This window comes from Sapajus apella, unplaced genomic scaffold (genome assembly GCF_009761245.1).
Source record: "Sapajus apella isolate SASKATOON/1434 unplaced genomic scaffold, GSC_monkey_1.0 scaffold56, whole genome shotgun sequence".
Lineage (NCBI taxonomy): Eukaryota > Metazoa > Chordata > Mammalia > Primates > Cebidae > Sapajus > Sapajus apella.
Window position 1 is genome coordinate 13,834,929 of NW_022436996.1, and position 21,899 is coordinate 13,856,827.

At 37.2% G+C, this 21,899-nt stretch overlaps 1 protein-coding gene and 2 long non-coding RNA genes across 3 annotated transcripts; 2 read left to right on the top strand and 1 right to left on the bottom strand.

Annotated features, from left to right (window-relative positions):
- Positions 1-1,399: 1,399 nt before the first annotated feature.
- Positions 1,400-2,674, bottom strand: LOC116527930 (olfactory receptor 2A1/2A42-like). The gene has a single exon (XM_032245147.1). It carries the CDS (start codon positions 2,413-2,415, stop codon positions 1,483-1,485), a length of 933 nt encoding a protein of 310 aa, XP_032101038.1. The 5' UTR covers positions 2,416-2,674; the 3' UTR covers positions 1,400-1,482.
- Positions 2,675-3,922: 1,248 nt separating this feature from the next.
- LOC116527935 lies at positions 3,923-5,712 on the top strand. Its single transcript, XR_004258792.1, has 2 exons — positions 3,923-4,083; positions 4,226-5,712. It is a non-coding gene; the product is annotated as an uncharacterized LOC116527935 (long non-coding RNA).
- Positions 5,713-7,037: 1,325 nt separating this feature from the next.
- Positions 7,038-21,442, top strand: LOC116527934. The gene is made up of 2 exons (XR_004258791.1): positions 7,038-9,519; positions 19,356-21,442. It is a non-coding gene; the product is annotated as an uncharacterized LOC116527934 (long non-coding RNA).
- Positions 21,443-21,899: the final 457 nt, after the last annotated feature.

Sequence of the window (21,899 nt, forward strand, 5' to 3'; positions counted from 1 at the left end):
TCTCAATGAGTACAGCCTCCATTCCCACCCTCTTTGTGTTCTGGGTTCCTCTGAATCTCTTAACCTCCTTTGCAGCCATGCCCATAGGACTCGTCAAACAGGATAAGAATCCTTCCATAAAGAATCTCTGACACCGCTGGCCTCATCATGGCACATTCTAGAATGAGAAAGAACCCACATTCACCAAACATCTCCTACATTAGGATTGGTTAGATTTATTCTTAATGTGAAATGTTGCTAAGAATGTCCTACATTGTCCTAGTTAAGTAGAGAAAGCTTGGGAGCCGGATTGTTTGGGTGTGAGTCTAACATTTTCCATCTGCTTAAAGTTTACATCTATAAACGGGGTGATAATGGGAAATGGATTGGCTATAATGATAAATCGAGGTTATCTCTATAAAGTCCCTCTCAGTGTGCAGTGGATGGCACAGAGTAATTTAGAATAATGCTAGCTGTTACCATTATTATTAAAACCCTTTTTTCCATTGAATTGTCTCTGTGTGGGGCTTTCCATTCATCCCCAGCAATGAAAAGTTGTGTGGTGGTACTTGCTAACTTCCTCTAAGTAAAGAGCATGTGCTTATTCAGAGAAAATCACAGACAGTCCCGTGGAGGAGGCAGGAAGAGTAGAAACAAATGACCAACGCAATCTCGGCAGATTGGAAAGTGGATTTTGTTGTGTGATTGCTTCGGATTGCCAGATGAATGTTTATGGATTCACTGTTGCTGACAACAGAAATTGTCAGACTTGTGAAACCCCATCTCTACTAAAAATACAAAAAAAATTAGCTGGGCAGAGTGGCGAGCACCTGTAATGCCAGCTGCTTGGAAAGCTGAGGGAGGAGAATCACTTGAACCCAGGAGGTGAAGGTTGCAGTGAGCCGAGATCTTGCCACTACACTCCAGCCCGGGTGACAGAATGAGATTCCGTCCTCCCCACCCCCCAAAAAAGAAATTGTCAGATAGTTCGTAGGATATTATAAAAATCAATTTTTCTCCAAGCTAAAGTAGGCATTTAGGTACATTTACTACTTATAAGAGAGGAAGTGCAATTGAGGGGAAACATCCAAATGTGGATGAAAGTGGATGGAGGTATCAATGGGTTCTGGAGTCTCTGCCTCTGGCTGTATTTTTAAAAAACTTTTTATAGATATGACTATATTGGTAATCACTGCTGTTCAGCTACTACTGAGCATACCTGAGTAAGTCAGAGGTAGAGTGACTTTTAAGCTTCTGGACTCTAGAGTGTACAAAATAATTTTTTTTCCCAGCATTCTCAACTCAATAAGTAGTTAAATTAAAAAATGTTAAGTATAACAAATGCGTTAAAAACTAAATACTTCCCAGGCAGGAAAAAGGAATGCTTTGCAGAATCTGTTGGTTCATTCAGTCTCAGATATAAAGAGAGTAGTGAACGTAGATGGTATTTGGTACCATGATTCCAGGAGATGACTGAGGCTGGAGATTCAAATGTAACACCTGTTAGGAATGACTTTCCTTGCACAATGCTCTCCTCAGGGCACCCTTGACCTCTGCATTCCTAAGGCTGTAGATTGGGGGGTTCAGCATCGGGTTGAAAAAACTGTAAAATAGAAAAAGGACCTTCCTCTGCTCCTCAGGATGGGGGGACTTGGGGGCCATGTACATGACGATGGCACTGCCAAAGAAGAGCCCCACCACCCAGAGGTGGGAGGAACAGGTGGAGAAGCCCTTTCTGCGGCCCTCCCCAGACTGGATCCTCAGGATGGCCGCCAGGATGCACCAGTAGGAGATCAGCACGAGGCAAAGTGGCCCCACCAGGATGAACACAGAAGCAGAAAAGATGACCATCTGGTTGAGCCAGGTGTCAGCACAGGCCAGCCTGAGGACAGACAGGATTTCACAGAAGAAGTAGTTGATTTCATGAGGCCCACAAAAGGGCAGTCTTAGGATGAAGCTCACATGGACCAGAGCCAGGAGGGAGCCACACACCCAGGAAGTGACCGTCAGGGTGACGCAGACTCTCCAGGTCATGATGACGGAATATCGGAGAGGGTGGCAGATGGCCACGTACCGATCACAGGACATTACCACCAGGTGGAGACATTCTGTATGTGCAAAACTCAAAAACAGAAACATCTGTGTCATGCAGCCAGCAAAGGAGATGGGCTTGGCTGGAAGCAGGAGGTTCACCAGCATCTGCGGCACCGTGTTGCAGGCGTAGGCGATGTCGACGAGGGCCAGGTGTGAGAGGAAGAAGTACATGGGGGTGTGCAGTCTGGAGTCCAGCCAGATGAGCCCCAGGATGGCCCCGTTCCCCAGCAGGGTGAAGATATAGAGCAGGGAGGAGAGCCCAAAGAGGAGCATCTGAATCTGTGGGCTGAGGGGAAATCCCAGCAGGAGGAACTCTGTGACCATTGTCTGATTTTCCCTCATTCCCTGTGAAAAAGAAATAGATCGCTTAAGACCAGATTGTCAAAAAACACCTAGACATTATTTTATGAATTTAGTCATTTTTAAAAGATAAACTTTTAACATTAATACTTAGCTACACATTAAGTTAATCACTGATTGTAAATATCCAATGTTACAGAAGGGAGTGTGTCACCAATGACAGGATACCTAGAGCCATTAACACATCATGGGAAGAAAGAATGTCATACCAAAAGTGGAAGTAAAATGACCATCTAATAAGGATTGTTTTGAAGCTGCACATATAAAAATTCCTACAAGAATTCCAGACGTTTAGAAATAATCAGTAATAGAAGAACTCCCAATATGGGAATGAGAGTAGTCCTAGAAAAAAAGATGATGTAATCCCAGTTTCTCAGTAGAAATATCAACTGTTTTGCTTTCAACATCTGAAATCAACCTTTGCATGCTGGAGCAGTTTATATAATAACAGAAGACGCAGAAAGATAAAAAGCAACTTTAATGATATTGTGATTGTTTGGGTTCCTAAGAAGAAATTAATGGATGTGCTACAAATGGGTTCTAATTGCAATCTTCCTTTTACAATGGGTCATAAACAGGAACTAAAAATTGATGATTTGGCAGTTAATCTACTGATTGATTCACAGTTACTGATTTACCAAAAACTGGCTTTGAATAACAACTCATACAATATGTAGAAATTAGATTTTTCAGGGCTAGTTTGTACATACATATCATTTAAAGGACTCACAATGCCTGAATGTTATGTTTGCCAATGGGTTATATTTAATTTCTTTTTTAGTCTCTCTCTTTTCACTTTTGCAAAGCCTTTGGTAAATTTAATCCATTTGAGTTTAAGTAAGATGTTCTTTGCACTATGTAGAATGAAACAAACTATGGGGAAAAATTAAAATGAAGTATCTTTCAAAGTACACCAGAAATGACCATTCATAAAAAATTAACTGTGCTCCTGTGACATAAGAATTGCTAAATACTTTACACATGGCTAACTAAAACATGTTTTTGCAAAGAGCTAATTTAGTGACTTCATTATTCTACATATTATTATGGCAATAAACTGTCAGTCAGGTAATTGGTATTTTGTGAATTGGTGATGTGCCAAATAATATTTGGGTTTTTGTCATTAAGTCCTAAGTAACATTTTCCTCAATATACCATGTAGAGGCCGGGCGCGGTGGCTCACGCCTGTAATCCCAGCACTTTGGGAGGCCGAGGTGGGTGGATCACGAGGTCAAGAGATCAAGACCATCCTGGTCAACATGGTGAAACCCCATCTCTACTAAAAATACAAAAAATTAGCTGGGCATGGTGGCGCGTGCCTGTAATCCCAGCTACTCAGGAGGCTGAAGCAGGAGAATTGCCTGAACTAGGAGGCGGAGGTTGCAGTGAGCCGAGATCGCGCCATTGCACTCCAGCCTGGGTAACAAGAGCGAAACTCCGTCTCTCAAAAAAAAAATAAATAAAATAAAAAATATATATATGTATATATATATGTATATATATATATATCATGTAGAAATTCAGTATTTTTTAAGTGCAAATGTTTGTCTTAGTGCCTATGCTAGGCAAAAATAAACTGAGGCTAAGCCATTGAACCTGTACCTGCTTATCTGTAAAGAAAAATCTTCTCCGGGATTCATGTAAAGAAAGGTAGGCCGGGCGTGGTGGCTCACGCCTGTAATCCAAGCACTTTGGAGGCCAAGGCGGGTGGATCACCCGAGGTCAGGAGTTCAAGACCAGCCTGACCAACATGGTGAAACCCCGTCTTAAAAAAAAAAAAAAAAAAAGGAAGATACTATTTTTGATGAGACCCTGGTCCAGCTGTCATTGGAGCAAAGACATGGAATCAACTTAAATGCCCATCAATGATAGACTGGATAAAGAAAATGTGGTACATTTACAACATGGAATACTATGCAGCCATGAAAAAGAATGAGATCTTGTTCTTTTCTGGACATGGATGGAGCTGGAGACCATTATCCTTAGCAAATTAATGCAGGAACAGAAAACCAAATACTTAATGTTCTCACATATGAGCATGAGTTAAATGATGAGAACACATACAGGGCACAGCACACATGGGGCCTATCAGAGAGTGAAGGGTGGGAGGAGGGAGAGGATCAGGAAAAATAACTAATGGGTACTAGGCTTAATGTCTGGGTGATGACATAGCCTGTATAACAAACTCCAAGACGCACGTTTACCTATGTAATAAACCTGCATTTGTATGCCTGAACTTAAAAAATTAAAAGAAAGTTAAAAAATCATCTAATTGGAACCTTGAAGAATGCTACCACTGGATCCTTTTCCAGTGGTAACAAATGATGGTATACTAATAAGCATTATGAATAAATTGTGGATTATTATCAGCAAGACACAAATAAATTATAGTGAATATTGCAACCTCATAACACATGACCAAGGCTTATATATTTTTTCCAGCATTCCATAAAAAATACTCTGCTAAGCCAACCTTCTAAATTTAGTTGGAAAACATTCAAAGCATATGAAAATATTTGGTTGTGAAATGCATTTGAATGTACATCTTATAAAAATCTTTATTTATTTTTTTGAGACAAGGTCTCCCTCTGTTACTTACCCTGGAATGCAGTAGTGTGATTACAGCTCACTGTAGTTTTAACATCTCAGACCCAAGCAATCCTCCCACCTCAGCCTCCCAAGAAGCTGGGATTATGGTACATGCCACCATATCTAGCTAATTTTTTTTGAATAAATATTTTTTGTAGAGACAATGTATTATGTTGCCCAGTGTATTATGTTGCCCAATGTATTATGGTCTCAAACTCTTGGGTTCAAGTGTGCCTCCCACCTTGGCCTCCCAAAGTGCTGGGATTATAGGCATGAACCACTATACCCAGTCCACATCTAATAAAATTCTTAATTTCTTTACTCAGTCCTTCATTACTTCCTTTTGTAACTTCCCAATGATTATACAAAGAAAAAAAAATCTGCTATGCCCAAGTATGAATTTCTTTGAAAGGCAAATGGAGAGTCAAGAAGAAAGGAGAGCTTAATGAAGACATTCAGATTATTTAAGGACAGTTGCCACATGGGTTGAAACTATGATTTCTTTTGCAGGACTGAGTTGTCAACACACTCCTTGTGAACAAGGAAAAGGTGCCCTTACTTTTGTATTCTGACAGTAAATATTTATTGTGTGAACAAATTAATAAATGCAAATGAATAAATGAATGCCTACTAGTTTTTTTTTTTTTTTTTTAACCATTCTTGGACTAAATCTGGAATGCTTGATACAAAGAACGTCTTACTTAAACTGAAATGGATTAAATTTCCCAAGAACTTCTTACTTAAACTGAAATGGATTAAATTTACCAAAGGGTTGGCAAAAGTGAAAGGAAAAACTAAAAAAAAAAAAAAAAATTAATAATTAATTATATATATATATATATATATATATGACCCCGTTGCAAACATAACACCCAGGCATTGTGGATAATCTCAAATCTTTTGGCTTCCCTGGGCCACACTGAAAGAAGGCATCGTGGCACATGCCTGTAGTTCCTATGTTGCCCAGGCTGGTCTCAAACTCCTGGCCTCAATAATTGTCTTGGGCCACACATAAAATCCACTAACAGTGGCTGACAAGCTTAAAAAAAAAATCACATAATGTTTTAAGAAAGTTTATGAATTTGTGTTGGACCACATTCAAAACTGTCCTATGGGCTGCAGGTTGCTTTAAATTATATGTATATATATGTTAACCATTTAAAAATTTGGCAAATTATTTAGTGACTAAGAAATTAATGGATATCTCCATGGTTTCTAAGTAAATATGTTAAGACTGAAACCATTTCTTTACACATGACCAAACCTGTCTACTTCAAAAGGTAAAACTTAACATCTGATGAGCTGACAAACTTCTAATGAGTCACACAACATTGTTAAAATGAAAGCTATTTTTACAGCTTCAAGTCAAATAAAATTTCACATTGTTTAATTCCAAGAATCAGAAATATTTGAGGCTGGACGCGGTGGCTCATGCCTATAATCCCAGCCCTCTGGGAGGCTGACGCAGGAGGATTGCTTGAAGCCAGTAGTTTAATACCAGCCTGGGCAACATGGTAAAACTCTGTCTCTAAATAAAAAGTAAAACAAAAATGAAAAAACAAAACAAAACAAAACAAAAACTAGCTGGGCATGGTGACACATGCTTGTAGTTCTAGTTCCTTGGGAGGCTGAGGCAGGAGGGAGCTTGAGGTTGCAGTGAACTTTGGTAGAGCTCAGGAGTTTAAAGCTGCAGTGAGCTATGATAGAGCCATTGCGCTTCAGCCTGGGAAATAGAGTGAGACCCTGTCTCAAAAAGAAAAAGAAAAAGAAAAAAGAATATTTGTTACAACTAATAACACTCATAATCTTCCTTTTATATATATATATATATATTGGGACAAGGTCTTGTTCTGTCCCCTAGGCTGGAGTGCAGTGGTGCAATCGTGGTTCATTGTGACCTCAGCCTCCCCAGGAACTGGCGGTTCTCCCACCTAGCCTCCCCAGTAGCTGGGATTACAGGTGTGCTGTACCATGTCTGGCTACCTTTTTTAAAAAACTTTTTCATAGATAGGGTCTCACTGTGTTGCCCAGGCTGGTCTCAAATTACTGCCCTCAAGCAATCCTCCTGTCTCAGCCTCCCAAAGTGCTGAGATTATAGACATGAGCCACTCCAGCCAGCCTCAAATATTCTTATTACTTGGAAGTAAACCATCTACTACTCTATCTGACCTAAGGATTTAAAAATAGCTTTCATTTTAAGAATATGATGTGACTCATTAGGAGTTTGTCAGCTCATCAGATCTTAAGTTTTGCTTTTTGAAGTAGACAGTTTTGGTCATGTGCAAAGAAATGATTTCAGTCTTACCGATTTACTTAGAAATCATGGAGATGTTGGATAATTTGTTAGTCATCAAATAGTTTGCTAAATTTTTAAATGGCTAACTGGTACATATATATCATTTCAAGCATACCCAATGCCTGAATGTCATGTTTACAACTGGATTATATTTAATTTTGTTTTTAGTCTATTATTTCACTTTTTCTAATCCTTTGATGAATTTTATCCATTTGAGTTTAAGTAAGATTTTCTTTGTAACACATAGATTGAAAGAAACTATGGGGGTGGGTGGAGAAATAGAAATGTCTTTCGAGTATACAGATTATATTAGGCAAGATTTAAGCAAGCCAGAAATTCCGGATTCAGTCCAAGGATGGTAAAACAACAAGAACAAAAATAAAACAACAATAAAAAATTCATTCAAAAGGCATTCATTCATTCATTTGACTTATTGATCTAGTAAGTGATTAAAAAGGTTAAATACATTTGACCATATATTGTGCATGGTAGGTGTTCAATAATTATTTATTGACTAACTAGATATCAATTTGATTAAATATGAAGAAGCAAGACATTAATGAGCCCTCCACATTCTGCTGTGAGTCAGGTTCTCAGGCAGAGTAAACAATGAAAGAAACTATAAAGAGCAATTAAAGAGCCATGGGCTCAGTGGTCAGATGCACATTTATTAATTATGTGACCTTGAGTATGTATCTTAACCTCTCCAGGTTTGTTTCCTGTTTATTTTTTTTTTAAAGGAGAAAAGTGATAGTACCTATTTTATGAGATTGTTGTGAAGATTAATTGAGATGATATGTGTAATACATTGAACATATTCCTGGTATGCAGTGAACACTCAATAGCTGAGATCAATTATTATCAGTCTTTAACAATTTCTTGGGTAGCCTGTGATTGTATGAACCTGAGAAGCATTGCCTCTTCATGGTTCACAATAATCCTTAAAACCATTCATTGTATTGGCCATGATCCTCTAAAGCTGATTTTGTAGTCTTGATTATAGCAGTGTCAGTCAACCTGTTAATTTTATGGATGATGTATTCTTAATGTATTTAAATTTAGGATCAATGTTTATAACTTTGTTGCTTTCATGCAGTTACTTCTCCATCGTATAAAACAAAATTAGCTTAATTATATACTTACATTATTTGTGATATAGTCAAAGAAGTTAGCATGTAAGTTTCCCTCAAACTATCCCCATAGCAGAAAAATAATCAGCACATATTTAGAGAGGAGTGAATTTCCTTACCAATGTTTGTAGTAGATGTGATTTAACCAAGACTAGGAGCTAAAACATGTCTGGGAGGAATTCATGGTAAAGTAAGCAAAGGCAATCTGGTTAGCTCCCACATTTGGACTCAAGGATCTCAGAAGTGGGAAGCACATGAAGGTTTCTGGGAGTTTCTGTGAGAGCTGCAGAATCTTTGCTTCTATTTCTGATTGAAAATGTGTCAGAACCCTCAGAAAAGGTGATGTTATTCTCTGATGGGCTCAACCTGGTTAACAGCTGAGGGATCACTGGAGGAATGGGCCATGAAACCTCCCGCATGCCCACCTCCTTGGGGAAGGAGGAACAAGGCAATTGTCTTTTTCTATTTCTGTTCTCAACTCCAGCAGGATGAACAATTAAGAAACACAGACAGCCACAGAGCACACCTCTGAGACAACATCTCTCATTACAGTCCCGGAATGCTTGGATTTCATGAATCCCACACTGCCCTTGTTCTCTAGTCTCCAGATGGTTCAAGGGAGCCTGTCAGGAAGCAGGACCAGTGTGACAATGAATAAGCTCCTGGTGGGCACCTCTGTAGCTCAGCCTCTCCCTAATGTAATCTAGGTTATTTGTATTGCAGCAGAAGTAGGAAGAAAGGACCCTGAAAAGTTAACCAATTCCAGGTGACCCTCTGAGGTACAGACATGCTTTGGGGAACTGGTGAGGGAGGCACAGAGCAGATTGGGGAGTCCACGGAAGGGCCAAGGTGTCCCAGTGGGGCTTATTAGAGCCTACCTGAAGGGAGGGTCTCCTAGGGCACAAACCACCACCGTAGATCATGTCTTAGAATTATTCTCTAATCTTTATTCTGAAAGGGGAGAGTGCTGGATTTGGAACACGCCTCAGGAAGAGACACGACCCTTTCCAAGGTGGCTTCACTAGAAGCTACTACCTCTCTCTGGAGGGTAGAGATATTTGCCAGTCAAAGGTATTCTCATGTTCATTTCTGTTTCTTTCTTCTACTGGACATAGGAGGATTATGAATTTTATTTTAAGCAATTATGCAATTTACAAACTAATGAGTTTATTACAATGTCAACTTTGATCTGCTGGGGTTACGGAATAAACCCAAGGAAAATCTTTCACAGGTAATCAGGGTGTGAGAACATGCTCATCTGTGTTCCAACTGTACATGTCCACAGTGAATTGCTTTGGGGACACACAGAAATGCTCCTAATCACATGAAAAGTCTAGTGCCTAGTAGACTATCCATAAACATTAGAATCTTTTCTTCTTTCTTTTTCTTTTCACACCCTGGTGAAGTGCAACTGATATAAATGACAAAAAGCCTATGAAACTGTAGACAAAAAATTCTACAATTCTAGAACTTTTTTCTATATTCATCACCATATGAACATCAATTATAAAAAGGCATTTTAAGGTAGAAAACAAAAAACGTGAGTTAAAACAAGTTAAATAGGAGATTTTTATGATGCCAAACAAACAAATTTAGGAAACATATCACCTCAAAGTACGTGTTTCATCACATATCAAGTTGAAGCAGCTTTCGCTTCTAAAAATAGTCAGAATAAACATATACAAAATATAAAACTATACGAAGGAAAATAACACAGAACAGTCCAATCTAAATAGAAATGAATATGCTCACAAATGTTTGCATGAAATGCAAAAATCAGTATGCAGAAATCAGGAAACTGCCTTTCAGGAGCAAGAAGTAGACTGAAAGCTCTGTGAAGAATGTCTTTAGAGAATTCATTTCTTTATAATGAACACCTTAGGAACATTGGTTATAAACACACATTTGAGGGTATAAAAACTTAGAAAATAGTAAGTAAGTATAACATTTGGGAATGTCACACAAACAAAAACTTAGAAAAACCCTTTAGGAACATAAATATCAAAATTTTCAATATTCTGTTAAACTGAAATAGCTTTTATCTTGAAGAGTGTAAAAATGACACAAAAGCATAGGAAAGAACTCAGCACACACAAATGACACAGCCAATATTAATTGAAATGAGAAACATTTACATGATCTGCTAGCATTGGGCATTGGTTTCACTGGACATTTATAACTTCTATGCTTAAAGTACTTGTGGAATTTGACCACAGAGTTCATTTGAGAGTAATACAAACAAAAGCTAACATAAGATGGGTGGACTTAGCCACCTTGCAGAGTAAATTATCATAAGAGATATTTTATAAAAGAGCAGCTAATAATGTTGGGAGAAACAGCCAAGACATAGGTAAATGTATCTTCAGGATGGCATGACAGAAATGGAATGAGAGGAGAGTGAAAATGCTAATGTTCTCAATTATATTTCATGAATAATTATGAGTTTAAGGGCAGAAGTTCATTTGAAATCCTTAGACACAGGGAACAAAAGAGAAATAATTGTAAGGACTTACTTTTAGGGTTTGTTTCAGCTGCTAGTGTCACCTTAAGTAAGACATATTCCTTAATAGATGCGGGGTCTTCTTTCCATGCACGATTGTCTCTGGACTTAACTGCCAGTTAATTCAGCTCATTTTTCTCAAGCTTTAGTTAATCATGGGTAGAAAAGACTCCTTAGGGCCAGGCTGAACCTCCATGCTTGGCCTTCCTGTCACTGGCTGGAAGTGAAGGTCTACAAGGCCTTAGAATGATGGGACCCTGTGATGGAAGGTGCCTGGGTCCCTGCGTCACCAAATGGAAGGCTATCTCTCCTACCTGCATAGGACTTTACATGAGCAAGATGTAAACTTTTATTTTGTTAAATCACTGCGATTTGGGAGTGTACATGTTGCCGTTTATCCTAAATAATACATTATTTAACATCATTATGGCAATGAGAGGAATGAGGAAGTGCTAATAACTCTAAAACTAAAGTATTAGGCACTCTTAGGATCAATTCGTATTATAAAAAGCATCAAATTATGACATGAAATATTGGCTTTTTGCTTATGTCATGCAGTTGTCTTAGGGTCTGAGAAATCATGGTTTATTTTGTGTGCTATTTGGTTTCTTATTCAAATTATTTTAATTGGTAACATAGGTTAACTTCCTTAAACATTGTAGCCTAATATTGAATAATAATATAAGTAATACAAAATGATATTTTTGAGGAAACACTTTGATACAATTTAGCACAATCCAACAAAATTCTAAACTGCTATTAATAATTGCTTAATTTAATTTTGGCTTTTACTGAAATATATGAGAAATGTCTACTGTTCTAAGAACTTAAGGGGCCAGAAGTTTTTTGAGGAAATGCTTTTTGAACATGTTAACACTAATACATGTTTCCTGTAATATTATCGAAAAACATAGAAGTGTTTATTTCTCATAGCTTGCTCCTCTTCCTAAAGCAACTTCTGTTGACTACTTAATGTGTTATCATTGCAGATCATGAAATTAAATACAGATATATGTAAACACACATGTGCATACATACGTACTCACATACACATATATAGGTGTATGAATTTATGTATAGCTAGGAGACTTCCCTGCACAAATGTGAATGCATTATAAAAATGTTACTTGCTTTCTTCATTTAGCTATATATTTGATGCGCTATTTTCATTGCAGCTTATTATATATAATACTTGTTCAATTTAATAGCTGTTTTACATATTTTTCATAGTTTACTAATTTCAAAATTAATTAACACTTGATCTTTTGAATTTTTGAAATCAATTTAATATAAAATCCATGTAGGCATTTCTTTGTGCAGTTACATGTGTAAGTATTTCTGTAAAATGGATTCTTAGAATTAGTATGCATGTTTTAAATGTTGAGTAAATAATTTTAGGTTTTTTTTCTTGGAGTTCTTCCTTTCTTTAAAAAAATTATACTTGTAAGTTCTGGGGTACATGTGCAGAACGTGCAGGTTTGTTGCATAGGTATACACATGCCATGGTAGTTTGCTGTACCTATGAACCCATCATCTACATTAGGTATTTCACCTAATGCTATCCCTCCTCTAGCCCCCCACCTCCCAACAGGCCCCAGTGTGTGATATTCCCCTCCCTGTGTCCATGTGTTCTCACTGCTCAACTCCTACTTATGAGTGAGAACATAACGGTGTTTCATTTTCTGTACTTGTGTTAGTTTGCTGAGAATGATGGTTTCCAGCTTCATCCATGTCCCTGCAAAGGACATGAACTCATTCTTTTTTCTGGCTGCATAGCTAAAACAAGTTAAATATAAGATTTTTATGATGCCAGACAAACTAATTTAGGAAACACATCACCTCAAATTATGTGTTTTATCACATAGCAAATTGAAGCAGCTCTCATTTCTAAAAATGGTCAGAATAAACATATACAAAACATAAAACTATATGAAGAAAAATAACACAGAGAGAAAAGTCTGATCTGTGTTCTTTTCCTATGGTGTATATTTGCCACATTTTCTTCATCCAGTCTATCATTGATGGGCATTTGGGTTGGTTCCAAGTCTTTGCTATTGTGATTTTTAAATCCAAAATTTGTGCCTATTTATATCTCCAACAATGTGTGAGTGTCATCAACATCACATGTAACACCTTTTTCACCTCACAATCTGTTGAGTAAAAAATGATATCTCATCTTAAAGTAGATTTCCTGATTGAGGTAGAAGACATTGCCATATTTATTGGTATCCTGTGTTTATTTTGTTGTCTGTATTTACATATTTTTATCCATTTTTCTCATGGATTTGTGTATTACCCTTTTGGTTTTTTCATATGTGTTAAAATGTATTAGCTGCATTACTATCCCATTTCTTATGATGAAATTTCAGGCCAGTCGAAAATTCAGGCTTGTTTTTCTCAAGCTTTAGTTAATCATGGATGGAAAAGACACCACAGGTCCAGGCTGAAGGAGAATGGTATAACTTAGTCAAATAGTTACAGACATGGTCTTTGGCCTGTGGAACACCTAGAGAAAAGTCCTCGTGTGCCACCTAATAGCTGTGTGAGGGGTACTTAATATCTCGGTGCCTTGATTTTTTTTTTCATGTATAAGTTGTCTAATAGTAATACTTCCCTCTGGCACTTGTTGTAAAGATTAGATTACATATGAATTCGTATGTGTAAAACACTGTTTGATATGGAATCAACAGTACTCAATAAATGCCAGGAATTAATATTATTATGTCACTTGTGCAATGCCAGCACACATGTACAGATCTGGGAAGCTTTGTAAATAAAAGTTATTCTTAATCTTTTTCAAATAGGGTAATGAAACTGTTTCCTTCCTTAGAGAGGACAGTTAATGTGAAACTTCTTTTGCTTTATTCTCTAAGTTTTATGCCATTCATAGTTCTTACAGCATTAATATATTGAAATAAGAAATTAATTTTGTGGTTACTCTTGAATTCCTGCTATTTTTGAGGCTCAGGACTTTGTTATATTCAATTCTCAAAAATTCCATTTAATTGTGTCTCATGTAAAAGAAAAACAACATACATTCTAGGAAGTTAATAAAAAGGCATAGAATTTGAGAACTAAAAGTAACTTAACAATCATCTAGTGCAACATTTTATTTTATATGTGGGAAGCCAATGCCCAGAGGAATTAAGTGACTTCTCTAAGGTCATGCAGTGAGTAAGTGGTAAATTGGGAAAGGAACCTGTAATTTTGTGAAATACATATTTGGTCTTTGTCCCCATTTCTTGGCATACAGTTTCTAAAACTCTTGGAATCCCGAGAGTGATGAGTATCTTTTATATGTTCTACGGTTTGAATGTATCCCCACCAAAGTTCATGAGTTGGAAACTTAATCTCCAGTGTAACAGTGTTGAAAGGTGTGACCTCGTAGAGGGGATTAGGTCATGAAAGCTTTGACTTCACAAATGAATAAGTGGTGTTGTCTCAGGAGTGGATTTATGTGGAGATTGGGTTAGTTACAAAAGCAAGTTTGTCCCTCTCTCACTCTCTAACCTTTCACCATGCAGCACGAAGGCCCTCTCCAGATGCGGACACCTTGATATTGGACTTCTCAGATTCCACAACTCTGAGAAATGAATTTCTATTTTTAATAAATAACCCAGTCTGTGATATTCTGTTATAGCAACACAAAGTAGACTTAGACATTATGCTAATGAGATGACTGCTGGCAAGGAGCTCCTAAATAACTTTAGGATAGAGGCTGGTTACCACAAAAACAAAGGCATGTTAGTGGGTTGAGACTTTCAGCCTATACCCCAACCTCTGGGGAGGGGAGAGGGCCTGAACTTTGAGTTGATCACTGATGGCCAATGATGTGATCAACCATGCCTATGTAATGAAGGCTTTACAGAAAACCAAACAGAGTTTGCAGACTTTCTGGATTGCTGAACACATAGAGTTTCCTAGAGAGGACATGGAAGCTCCATGCCCCTTCTCCCATACCTCACCAGATGCATCTCTCTCATCTAGATGTTCACCTGTATTCTTTGTAATATCCTTTGTAATAAATGGTCAAACATAAGTAGTGTTTCCCTGAGTTCTGTGAGCCATTTTAGCAAATTAATTGGACCTACGGAGGGGGTTCATGAGAATCCCAATGTATAGCCAGTTGATCAGAGGCACAGGTTGCAACCTGAGGCTTGCAGTTGCCATCTTAAGTGTTGGGTAAGGGGAACAGGCTTGTGGGATCTGACATTGTCTCCCAGTAGGTAGAGTCAGAACTGAATTGTTTTTTAGGGCATGTAATCGGTGTCCACTGCAGATTGCTAGGTGTGTGGGGAAAGAAAACGTCAACACATCTGTTGTTAGAAGTAAATTGTTGAGTGAATGTATGAGTAAAAGAGTAGGAAATCCAGCCTGGGCGACAGAGTGAGGCTTCGTCTCAAAAAAAAAAAAAAAAAAAAAAAAAAAAAAGGGCAGTGGGAGAAATACCTTTTTTGTTTTTTCAATCTTTCACAGAATGCCGATGTCCTGGCTCTGAGCCAGCTGTCTGAGGACCAAACCAGGGGCTGTGCCTAACAGTGAACTTCTTATCTTGACCCAACAGGATTACAAAAATTAAAAACAAAAAAAATAAATAGAGGTAAAAAAGTAAATAAAACCAAAGCAGCAAATCAAATGGAAGCAGGGTTTTTAATCAAAGTACATCAGGAAGGCAAGAAACATGGATATGGTCTGGGAAAATATCAGAGCTGTGAAGTCCTGTGAAGCAGCATTCAAACGCCTTTTTTGTTTTTTTCCCACTTTTTCTTTTCTTTTCTTTCTTTCTTTTTTTTTCCCTGTTGAGACAGGGTCTTGCTCTGTCACCCAAGCTGGAGTGCAGTGGCACAACCATGGCTTACTGCAAACTCAACCTCCTAGGCTCAAGCAATTTTTTCATCTCAGCTTTTGAAGCAGCTGGAACCACAGGTATGTGCTACCTCACCTGGCTAATATTTTTATGTTTGAAGGTTTTTGTACAGAGTTTCACTATGTTGCCCAGGCTGGTCTCAAACTCCTGGGCTCAAGCAATCCTCCTGCCTCAGTCTCCCAAAGTGCTAGACTACAGATGTGAACCATTGTGCCTGGCCATCACTTTTTCTTAGGAACCAGAAATTTAACAATGAGTCTCTATATCATTAATATTCAAAGTGTGGTCTGTGGATCTGCAGCATCAGCAAGCTATGAGAGATAATAATAAATGCAAATCTCTGCCTATTTCATTTAGACCTGTTGAATCAGAAACTGTATTTTTACAACATCCCTGAATGATTAATATGCACATTGACATGTGAGAAGCACTGGTCTACACTACCTGGCAAAGAGTAGAGAATAGTCCTACAGGTCAGTGATGGCAGTGCTCATTGTACATATCAAGGACACTATGGGGGACCAATTTAAGGTGGTGCATGAACTGACTTCCACTCCTAGAGTGCCATCAGTATCATTTTCAGTAATTACAGCACTTAATAATCTACCCTTTTGCGAGAGAGAGGAGGAGAACACTCACTCCATGGCTACTCTGCCAGCATAATCACTTTGGTGTCATACTGTAACCATAGGGTTTGGCAGTTTGGCACACTCTTTTTGAAAGACCCCATAACCTTTGTTCTATATAATAAAAATAAATATATATCATCCTAGTTTTTAAATATTAACCTCACAATATCTTCTCTGAATATGTTTACAATTTCTCTGTGGCCATTGACAAATGAGATGTAGTAATTAATATTCATCTCAGAAGAAACTTTTGCGAAAACTGAATATATCTGGAGCTAAAAGTGATTAAATTGACAACAAAATGCCTAATGCCACTGTATTTAATTACATATTTTATGGAGATCCTATTTTAAAAATACAGAAGTGTGGACTACATGATTACTCATTTATTTAGTTAGTTAACATATATTGAGTAACCACTATGAAACTGGCCTGGTCTAACCACTGAAGATACAAATATCAATAGGCCCTTTCCAAAAGAATGGCTGTCAGTTAATCTAGAGTAAATTGACTGCATTACAGTTCTGTATCTGCCACTTGATATTTCTGTGACATTGAGTAAATTAATTAAATCTCTAAACCCCAATTTCCCCTCTATAAATGAGGATATTATTATTATTTAATTCACTTAAGTCATGAATGAATATCAGTATCTAAACCGTAACAAAAAGCTAGAGAATGCCTTATATGACATCACAAGAAGAAAATTGTGAAACAGCAACTTTTATGGCAATGTTTTGAGTTAGGGAGAAGGAAGGAGAGAGTAAATATATTTATAGATAATGATATTTATGATAAGATATATACCTACATCTATGTATATAGACACACATATACTTGTACATTATATATATGTATACATGTATCTAAAATGTATATTATTGTCTTAGAAAACAGAAACCAACTAACATTTGGCAAATTGACAACTAGTTAATTGCAATAATTCACAGAGGTATTAAATTCACCACACAATTTTTCTAATACAATCCATATGGTTTAAGAAAATTTGTGTTTCATCAGGAGCCCAGTATTAGTAGTCTAGCCTCTGTGTGCATCTGTAAATGTGTGTGTGTTTTCATATGCTTTCAGGAATTCGGAGCATGGGTATTTTAGGTGCTAAAATAGTAGCACTATTCCCATGCACTATTAGTACAGACCTCCTTTTCTAGATGTTCTCAAGATAAGAAATCTGTGAATGAAGGAAATAAAAAGGTCATAATCTGGAATGAAATTGAGGAAGAAATACTTCCATCTTGCTGTTAATTCAGTCCTTCATATTTGTAACAATCACTAAACCTGAAATCCCAAATGCAAGAAATTATTATTTAAATTGAAAAAAAGGTAGCTGACTTCAGCAACAAGAATTGCAATGTACTTTATAAGTAACCAATAGAAAGAAATTATTGACAAATTGATAATTCAGTTTGGCACTTGACAAATGGTAGCATCAACAAATTAGCAGTAAGATGCTTAGGCTGTGAATTGGTGGTGTACTGAATAGATGAATTTGTCTTTTCGACCTTGGATCTTCGATCACAGTTTTCTTAATGAACTCCAACATGGCTTCTGGTGCAAATATTTGTCAGTTCCATTGCAAGAACAAAATAACTTGAGGCTTAGCTACTTTGTTGTGATTAAAGTGAGGAAAAGCACTGTTTTTGGCCAGTCCCTAGTTTAATTGTTGTCAATACCAATGGGAATATCAAGAAGTGTTCCTTGGGGATATAAGAGACAGACTTGCATTCTGAGAAGTAAATTTGTGAAACCCGCATGTAACTGATGACAATAACAATCTAGAGATGAGAAACACGACACTGTCAGGAAACGTGAGTGGAGAGTTTGAGGATCCTCCAGAAGGCCACTCAGCGTGCTTTGATGAAATCTCTGGGAGGCAAGGCAGAAGAATGTGATTCATTCAGTGAGCCCAAGTGTAGTCAGTTGCATGGCGTGCCTGTCCGGTGAAAGACTGCAGGAAAAAGAAGGCAGTGACCAACACGGAGTGTAGTCATCAGGCCAGAGCGGGAGCACTGGGCAATGCATCCTTAATGACATTCAGAGTAAGGAAAAAAAAAGAACCAATTGTACCAGGATCCTAGTCACACAGGTTCTGTGTCTACAGTCTGACTAGATGGTTTAGGTAGTCAGTAATCAATAGCCCTAGCTAGTAAAATCTCTAATTAGCCCCTCTTGCTCTGAATTCATATTCATTAATCAACTGTTAGGTAATAATTTATCTTCTGGAGCAGTTATTTCTACAAAGAAGAAATGTGTTGAGTGGCAAAGTTCTTGGCTCGTTTTGCAGTCACATGTTGAAGTTTAAACGAACATTTAGGTATTTTGGCTTACACATTTTCCTCTTTTACTTTTGGATAGTAGGATGCAGTTCCTGAACAAAATTCCCAAAGCTGGATCTAAAATGTGAGGACCAGACTCTGGGTCAAGGAAACCTCATTGAAGCTAGACTTGGGGAAAGAAACAGATTCCTTTCTAACAGCAACAGATGAGATATCTATTTTCTTGTAAGCATTATTGTTAGGTGGTCATGTTACCTTAACACAAAAATAATCCAAACAATAGATTTAAAATTCCTCACATGTGAACAGGACTTATTAGATTTTAGGTTGATAGCAAAACTTTCTCACGAGGTGCAGTCACATGCACCTGTAGTCCCAGCTACTTGGGAGGCTGAAGCAGGAGGGTCGCTTGAGCCCAGGACTTCCAGGCCAGGCTGGACAACATAACAAGGCCTCATCTCATAAAATAAAATAAAAAATGTCTGTGTTTGTCAAACTTTCTAAATTTATTTTTTAACTCATAAGGCATAGAAAAATATTTGACTGTGAAAGATGTATTCAAACCCACCCACTTATAAAATAGTAATTTTCTTTCTCAATTTTTCATTTCCCTCAAGGGGAAAATAAAGGAAAAAAGGAACACAGTAAAAGCCATGATTTTTTGAAGCCAGCTGAAAGACAGATGAAAAAGAAGGAAACTAAGGTACCTGATGTTTTAAGTATTTTTTCAGAACAGCAGTCCTGTTTGATTCAGTCTTGATTTCTTTTAAAGAAATGGAGTAGGCATGTTCATTTTTATAGCCCTTTAATTGTGTATATTAATATGCATTTTTCAAATGACAAATACATAAATATAAGTAAATGAATTAATAACTAAGTATTGATGTCCTTATATTAGTTTGGTTCCTTTTATATTATAGTCTAGTATAATTATGCCAAGTTAAGCCCCTTCCTCCCAAAGGAAATAAGATACTACAATTTAGAAGAATTTCATCCCTAATAATCTATATTAAAATGAAAATTTAAAAATGTGACAAGAACAATGGGAGGATTCATAAAGTGTTTAAACACTTGAATTTTGAATTACTTCTCTTTTATTTATTTTTTCTTATTTTATTTGATACCTATGTAACATACTTAATGTTAATTAAAGACAGTCAAGAGGAAACCAAACAGATTAAATTTCTAGGGGGTTGGAAGGAGTGGAGTGGGTGGCTTTATGCTGCCTTCACACACATTCTAATTCCAAATGTAGCTTTCAGGCATAGAGATGTACATTAATTTATATATGCACAATTTCAGAATTTAAAAAATGGCAGATTATCTGGTTAATAAATGGTAAGAAAACTAAAATGTTAAAGTAAATCTCTAAGTAGGCAGTTGTTTCTTTATATGTAAGCAAAACAGCATAACTTTATGGAACCTGCATTTTAAAAAGCAAATCTCAAAGTTTAATGATCTGACAGGTTCTTTTCTAAAGTCTTGGCCATGGATAAAGCGGAATCCCTAATCACCTACAGCTAATCTGTAGCTCAGCTGAGTTGCAGGGCTGTTTACTTGTAAGTAACAAGGGAAAATTGAAAACTAATTTATCTTATTGCTTACATAGTTATAAGCACAGACTTTGCAAAGTTATGGAGTCAGAGTTGATAATGTAAGTAATTTTTCTGGATATAAGAACTATCATGGACCATGAAGAACTGAGTGTCAGTTTCATGTAACTACAGTCTATTCAATAATCTGCTAAAGGTTGATAACAATTGATGCTACTCTTTAGTGCTTCTCGTGAACTGGGCACTGTAGAAGCGCATAGTATAGCAAGTTGATGGTTCTGAGCTTGTGAAGATTTCATTATGAAGATGTGCTTCAAGAGGAAAAGCAAAAATAAATAAAAAAGTAGACATTAAACAACAATCCTCTAAAAGAAAATTTAAAGTATTAATGATGACTTCGTCTTCCTAATTTGTTACCCACCGCCTACACCTCAGTCCCTTTCCTGTACTCTTTCCATGCGTGCCACAAAAACTTCTCCAGTCTATGGGAAATCTAATATTCATTCCAATTTATTTAGTACATTCCAGGTGCCTTATGCCCTCTTCAGTGCTATGCTTAATGAAAGGTATGACATAGATTTAGCATCCATTTGGCTTTATATTCTATTGCAATAAATATATTCTCATAGATAAGCATGTATTGTGACTGTACTGACAACAATTAAATGTGTAATTTATAAAACAGCTGACATGTATTAATTTTCCTGAGATATAACATCTTTCCATAATATATTGTACTATACTTTGGTTGGGAAAATTATTTCATACATTTTATCAAAATCTAGAAAAAAGCAATTTCTGAATTCTTTTGTGAGTGTCATCTTTCCCAAATAAATCTCTATCACATAGAAACTTCTCCACCAAAGAAACATATATAGCCAAGTCCTAAGCACTTTTTTTCTTCTTTTTTTTTTTTTGGTAGAAAGTGATTTATTTGGAGAGAGAGAGAGAGAGAAACAGGAGAAGGAGAGAGAAAGAAACAGCTAACTCTCACGCTGAGTGAGAGAACCGAGAAAGATGGAATCCAGGAGAGGAAAGCAGCTTCCACACTGAGTGGAAAGGAATAGCAAGAGATGGAATTTAGGAGGGGAAGGCAGGCTTCCACGAGAGAGTGTGGAAGAGGACCCCAGAGGGGCAATCCAGGAAAGAGACCTAAACACTTTTACATAATTTACACATCACATGTGCATCTATTTTTTCCCCTGGAACCATTGATATATAATGTGAATGATGAGCATATAGGTTTAGCATTAAGAGAAATAATTTACTTCTCTTGCCAATACTTAATAAAAAGTGTCAGTAACAGTGAGAGTTAACCAAAACCTAGGAGCTACAACACGTCTAGAGAGAATTAATGACAAAGTAAATAAAGGCAACCTGGTTAGCTCCCACATTTGGACTCAAGGATCTCAGAAGGGTGAAGCTCCAGAAGGTTTCTGGGTGTTTCTGTGAACCATCACTTCTGTTTCTGATTGAAAAAGTACCAGCATCCTCACAAAAGGAGGTATTATTCTCTGAAGGGCTGAATCTTATTGGCAGCCCAGGGCTCTCTGGAGGGGCTGGGCCATGAAACTCCTGAATGCCCACCTCCTTGGGGAAGGAGAGACA